Below are 6,978 nucleotides of genomic sequence, written 5' to 3' on the forward strand. Positions count from 1 at the left end.
GCTCTTCCTAACTCACAGGGTTCTGATGATGCTCAAGCAAAATTCCTCTCATGAAAGCGCTTTGTAAATGACAAAGGACTATAGACAAATACCCTCAGTGTCTGGCACCACACCTTACACAGGGTAGCTGCTTAATAAATATTTATTCAAGGAATGAATGAATGAATTGCAGGGAGCCCCTTCCCAGGATTGAGTTTTCATTTCCTCATTTGCAATAGGAGATAGGGATAGTACTTGTGTCCTAGGAACCTTGGGAGGGTCGCAGAGACAATGTGTACAAAGCACCTGGCTCGGGATTTGACACATCCTCACTAGAATTGCCCTTGTTTCCCCCTTGGTTAGTTTTCCTGCTTGGCTGCCCTACCGGGCAGGCGGCGGAAGGCCTGAAAGAGCCTCTCACTTCCACTCCATTTTTCCTTCCCTTCTCAGTGGAGTTCCCCATTCCTCCCTCCTAAGCGACTCCCCTCTCTCTTCTACCCCCTTGGTCTACACAGGGCAGCCTTGACTGTTTCAAGTGGAAAGGTATCACCAAGTCCTGCTCTGTGTTTTTCAGATGAAACACTTAAGACCTGGCATTCAGAAACCACCTGCTCTGGGTTTCCTTGAGTTCCAGGCAGAGAAGGAACTGGAACCCGGCCTCCCGTCCTGGCTGGGAATCTCTCCACTCCTCCACGATGCCCTAATTTTCCTTGGCCTGCTTGTCTTTTCCCACCTCCTATAACCAATCAGCACATACCCAGCAGAGTTTCCCAACCTTTCTGGGAACCTGGAATGTTTACACTTAGAGACTCCACCCAGCACACATCACCAAAACATTAAAATGTGCCCACGTCAAATAAAAATTATGTATAACTTTATGACAGTTGGGTTGCCTTGACAGTTAACCTGAAGTTACATTTTAGAGAATTTAAGCATTTTTTAATTTCAATATTTTAGTTTGTTTTTACATTTTGGAGTCAATTATTCTTTCCTACAGCAGATATAATTATAGACCCTTGAAAAGCATTTGTACCTCATACATATAAAAAAAGTCTTCTTTGCATTTTGTCCATTGGTGAGTTTCCCTTCTTCCCTTTTCCCGTTTGCTTATAATAGTCAGTGACCATTCCGGAGTCTATAAAGCATCTGGAAACTGTTGAGTGTTTGGTGGGTGATATTTCATGTATGTAATGCTGTTGACTTGCAAACATGATCTCATGCACCAGTGTCCATAATTGTCCAAGAGTGTGACAATCAGATCTCACGTTTGCCATATACATTGTGGACTGCAAAGGGCTTTCTCATCCATTATCCGTTTGTACTCATTTAATTCTCACAGTAACCCAGTGAACTGAGCACAATATACATTATATTACAGTTACTGCTGATTTTACCAATAAGAATCCAAAACTTAGGGAGAAGTGACTCATTCAAGGTTATAAAGTAAGTGGTAGAGCCAAGATGAGAATCCACATCTTCTGGGTTTCATGTGTGCCATGCTGCTTTCAGGTCTTTAGTCAGCCCTGGGGAAAAATTATTCCTGAAAGAGGAAATTAAGCAAGGCTTGAATCACTGGGATAGCTTTAGCTCTGTGTGTGTGTCTGTGATACTAGAACTCTAGCCTTGAATATTCTCCATTTGCCCTACAGACAGTGGGATCAAATAATTAATTAGCTCAACAAATACTTATTTAGTGATGGCCCTGTCATAGGTGCTGGGGATATAGCAGTGAACTAAAAATCCATGTCCTTGCCTCATGGAGCTCACATTCTAGATGCAACAGGTAAATGATAAATTGACAAGTCAATATATAGTATACAGGTGTCAATTAGTGTTAAGGATAAAAAATAAAGCAATTGAGGGGATAGGAAAACTGGGGAGGACTTGCTACTTTATTTAGGAAGGTCAAAGGTGGCCTCAGCTGTAAGGTGGTATTGAGAAGAGACTTAAAAAAAGGGAGGGAGTATGTAGTGTGGATACCGGGGTGCATACTAGCCGAGATGAGCATGTGCAAAGGCCCTGAGGCAGGGGCATGTTTGGCATGTATAAGAAACAGCAAGGAAACCAGCCTAGTTGGAGAAGAGTGAGTAGATTGGGATGGAGGGAGAGAGTTATTGGCAGGAAATGAGGTGAAAGGGGTCTGGTGAATAGAGGTGGGGGCAGTTAGGGAAGATCCTGTAGGACCTTACAGGGCCTCGTGAGGGCTTTGGCTCATATTCTGAGATAGGGATCCCTTGAGGCCTTTGACCAGAGGAATTACATGATCTGACATACGTTGTTAAAGGATTTACAATGGACTGATTTGCCTTATGTTAAGATATTCTTGGTTTGTAACAGTTCTACCTTGAACAAGAGACTCAGTGCTTTGAGAGATTACGATGGAGGCCTTTCTCTTCAAGCATGTTCAGGTGCTGAAGTAGAATTTTAGTAATTCATTCATCATTCAAATCAGTGACTGAGCGCCACCTAAGTGCCAGAACTACCGTAGGCTTTGGGGATTCAGGAGTGAGAAAGACAGATAGGGTTCCTGTTCTCAGGGAGCTCCTTTTACAGTGAAGAAATATAGACAGCAAACAAACAAACATAGGATTTCAGCTAATGAGAAGGGCTCGGGAGAAAATAAAACTGAGGGAGATGCAATATGATGCCATCATGGGGGCTACTTGCCCCCCCACCCTCACCCCGGCCCCAACGTTTGCAATCACATTTATTGAAGCATCTACTTTGTTCCAGGCATCAGGTTAGGTGCTCGGGACAAAAATCTGAATAAGACATACAGATCATACTTCTGTTGAGTTCATAGTCTAGATGAGGGATAGACATATAAATAATAATTCTAATGCAATAAGGGCAGTAATAGAAGAATGAATAAATGGGCAGGGTAACAGAGAAAAGGGGCATTCATTCTGTTGAGGCACGTTGGGGATTTGTGGATAAGATGATTTTTAAAAAACATTTTTATTGGAGTATAGTTGATTTATAATGTTGTGTTAGTTTCAGGTGTACAGCAAAGTGAATTAGTTATACATATATGTATACCCACTTTTTTTTTTTTTTTTAAGATTCCTTTCCATAAGGGGCTACTTAAGATTCCAGTTGGCTTTTGAAATGTGGAACTTAGGCAAAAAATGTTACACATGTAGAGCAATTTACAGTTTCCAGATTCAGAAAAATATTATTATTCTGACCTTTTAAACGAGAAACTGAAATTCAGTGAGATTAAACCACATGCCCAAGGCACTAGTAAATGACAGATCTAGGGTCTGAATCCAAATTTTCTCTCATTTTCAGTACCAAAGTTTTTCTCACAGTATATACCACTATGGAATGTGACAGTAGGGCTGGGTATCCCTGGGGCGTGGGATGAGGGAATCAGTAATGGTTAGGCAAGACAAGAAAAAATGTGTCAAAGCAGAGAGAGATGCAAAAGAGCAAGGGCAGTAGCTGGCTCCCACTAAGATCACCCAGGACAACTGTCAGGATATAGAGGGGCTGCAATCCCTACAGCCCCATTCCATAGGGCAGAGAAAATCTGCACCCTGATCTCAACGGAAGGATCCCTGCCTTGCATGGCTGCTCTCAGCACCCCAGGCTGTGGGGGAGCCCTGGGTCACATGTGGTTTCAATCACTGCATTTATCTGCATCATTGTCATTGCATTTGGAAGATGACTGAAATCTCATTTCTGTCCCAGCCCTGTCCACATTGTGCAGGGGGTACAAGTCAAATCTGGAAAAGCTACCTCATCTTTGGCAGGCCAGAGATAGGGAGAGACTGGAGGAATGCACAGTGATGTCCCACCCAGGCCCCTTCTCCCCTTTATTAAAATCAAATCTGACACAACAAATGTCTAAAATTTTCCGCTTGATCATTTCACCCTGCCTTGTTATAACCATGCCCTTTGTCCACACCCACTGGAGGTTTTTGCAGCCTGGGGAGAGCTGGGAAGTGTCTGTCCCTAGCTCTCAGTCACTCCCATAATAAACAATCACTAAACAGCTTGCTGCCCTAGGCAACTGTTTGTCCAGCTTGGCCAGGCCCCTGTGACTTAGGCTGGGGAAGAGGGTGGGAGGTGTTCTCTGTAGAGCAGAATTCAGGCTCTGAGGCCAGAGAGCGTGGTTTGGACCAGAAATACTGTTTGGGAGTGAGCACATCTTTGTGGTCTTGGAAGACCTTTAGAGGAACTCCAGCACTTCATCTGACTTGTCCAGTGAGGCTCCCCTGGGGGGAGCTTGGGGCTGGGGTGTGGTAGGGCAGTTGAAGGGCGGACCAACCATCTTGTAGTAATGTAAAGAAGGTCATTTCCGGCCTCAAGTTTCTCAGCTACAGCTGGGACAGCTGGCAGTTCTACTAGTCATCCATCCCTAAGAGACAGCTCCTTAAAAACCACCAGCCCACCACGCCCAAAGAGAATAACATCACTAGGTGCTGGGAAAAACTTAAATTAACAGGGTTCTCCTCAGCGATTAGAAAATCTCTTTTCTTCCGCTGTGATTGATCTCTTGGAAGCTTTCTACAGAACAGACAAGGGGCTTCGGGAAGCGAGGGAAGGATGCCCGGAAAGTTACTGAGGATTTGGGATAGGTGTCTTCTCTTAGGGCACCGACAGACATGAAGGATTGTAATGATTCCTCTTGATTGTAATATTTCCTCTTTAATTCTTGGGGCTTGAGGTGTCTCCTTGGGGAAAGACAGAGAGAGAAAAAAAAGGACGGGCTATGTAGGGAATAAGGGACCTGTTCTGCTGCTTTGTAAAAAGGAAAAATTGGGGGCCTCAGGGAGTCGAAGGTGGGCGGGGAGAGGCATCCGTAAGGTCCGCGGTCGCTTTCTACGAAGTCTTTCTTTCCTCCCGCATCCCTTGGGCTCCCCCCACTGCTCCAATTTTCGAGCATCCTTCTCCAGGAACCCGAACACTCCCAGCCGCCCGCTCGGGGAGGCGTTGCCGACAGGCAGCCGAGGAGACGGGATTCTCGAGGGCGCCCGGGGCAGCGGGGCCCTGTAAGCGCCGGCCAGTCCCCGGTTCCCCAGGCACCGCGCGCCAGCGGGCGTCTCTGGGAGGCGCTGGTTCCCGGAGCAGCAGCAGGAGGCGGCGCGGCCCAGGCCGGGGTCCCGGCCGGGACTAGCCGAGGGGCCACGGGGCTCGCACTGGGCCGCCTCCCGCTCCGCCCGCCGGGCCACAGCATATGCGCCCGGAGGCCCGCACGCCGCCCGCACCCCCAGCGCCGCGCCGGCGCCTCTGCCGGTGGCCGGGGGTTATGAATGGGCGCAGCGGAAGCACCGCCCCCCCCGGACGTGACGCTCGGCCAATGGCAGCGCGGGCTGCGTGGATGGATGAGGTCAGCGCTGTCGTGTCGGGAATGGAATGTGTAAGTGTAACATTCAGAACCGGGTAACATTCGGCGACCGAACGCGGCGGCCGGCAGCAACCGCGCGGGGGCTTGGGAAGCGCCGCTCGGGTCCGGCACTGCCCGCGGGGAGGACGCGCCGCCGCAGTCACCCAGCGCCGCCGCCTTCTGCCGGGCCGCCGCGCGTCCTGGGGGCCGGCCCCGCGAGCGCAGGAGTAAACACCGCCGGAGTCTCGGAGCCGCTGCAGAAGGGAATAAAGAGAGATGCAGGGATTTGTGAGGTTACGGCGCCCCAGCTGCAAGATGCACTAGCCGGCTGAACCCGGAGATCGGCTGACTTGTTGGAACCGGAGTGCCTGCCCCGGAGTGTGGATGAGTTGAAGTTGCTTTCCCGGGGCTCGTTTTCCACGGCGCCGAGAGGAATCCGAGAGGCAAGGAAATCACTTCGTCTTGTCATTGATTGGGCATCGGGAGCTTTTTTTCCCCCCTCTCTTTCTTTTCCTCCGTCTTGTTGCATGCAAGAGAATTACAGTCCGCTGCTCGCCCGCCCTGGGTGCGAAATATTCAGCCCCGCTCTCTCCCGTCTATTGTGCAACCCAAAGATGAAAAACCGAAGGGGAGAAAGTTAAAGAAATCGCCCACATGCGCTGGATCAGTCCACGGCTTGGGGAAAGGCATCCAGAGAAGGTGGGAGCGGAGAGTTTGAAGTCTTTACAGGCGGGAAGATGGCGGACTGGAGCTGAAAGTGTTGATTGGGAAACTTGGGTGATTCTTGTGTTTATTTACAATTCTCTTGACCCAGGCAGGACACATGCAGGCCAAAAAACGCTATTTCATCCTGCTCTCAGCTGGCTCTTGTCTCGCCCTTTTGTTTTATTTCGGAGGCTTGCAGTTTAGGGCATCGAGAAGCCACAGCCGGAGAGAAGAGCACAGCCGTCGGAATGGCTTGCACCACCCGAGTCCGGATCATTTCTGGCCCCGCTTCCCGGACGCTCTGCGCCCCTTCGTTCCTTGGGATCAATTGGAAAACGAGGATTCCAGTGTGCACATTTCCCCACGGCAGAAGCGAGACGCCAACTCGAGCATCTACAAAGGCAAGAAGTGCCGCATGGAGTCCTGCTTCGATTTCACCCTTTGCAAGAAAAACGGCTTCAAAGTCTACGTATACCCGCAGCAAAAAGGGGAGAAAATCGCCGAAAGTTACCAAAACATTCTAGCGGCCATCGAGGGCTCCAGGTTCTACACCTCGGACCCCAGCCAGGCGTGCCTCTTTGTCCTGAGTCTGGATACTTTAGACAGAGACCAGTTGTCACCTCAGTATGTGCACAATTTGAGATCCAAAGTGCAGAGTCTCCACTTGTGGAACAGTGGTAGGAATCATTTAATTTTTAATTTATATTCTGGCACTTGGCCTGACTACACCGAGGATGTGGGGTTTGACATCGGCCAGGCGATGCTGGCCAAAGCCAGCATCAGTACTGAAAACTTCCGACCCAACTTTGATGTTTCTATTCCCCTCTTTTCTAAGGATCATCCCAGGACAGGAGGGGAGAGGGGGTTTTTGAAGTTTAACACTATCCCTCCTCTCAGGAAGTACATGCTAGTCTTCAAGGGGAAGAGGTACCTGACAGGGATAGGGTCAGACACCAGGAATG

At 49.0% G+C, this 6,978-nt stretch overlaps 1 protein-coding gene across 1 annotated transcript in view; it reads left to right on the top strand.

The window, feature by feature from the left end:
- The first annotated feature begins 5,376 nt into the window (after positions 1-5,376).
- Positions 5,377-6,978, top strand: part of EXT1 (exostosin glycosyltransferase 1) — a 300,239-nt gene continuing 298,637 nt past the window's right edge. The window contains exon 1 of the mRNA XM_007451678.1: positions 5,377-6,978. This exon is cut by the window's right edge and continues 130 nt beyond it. Coding sequence (XP_007451740.1) covers positions 6,135-6,978 — 844 coding nt within the window. The 5' untranslated portion in view covers positions 5,377-6,134.

Source organism: Lipotes vexillifer, unplaced genomic scaffold (genome assembly GCF_000442215.2).
Source record: "Lipotes vexillifer unplaced genomic scaffold, Lipotes_vexillifer_v1.1 scaffold440, whole genome shotgun sequence".
NCBI classification, from domain to species: domain Eukaryota; kingdom Metazoa; phylum Chordata; class Mammalia; order Artiodactyla; family Lipotidae; genus Lipotes; species Lipotes vexillifer.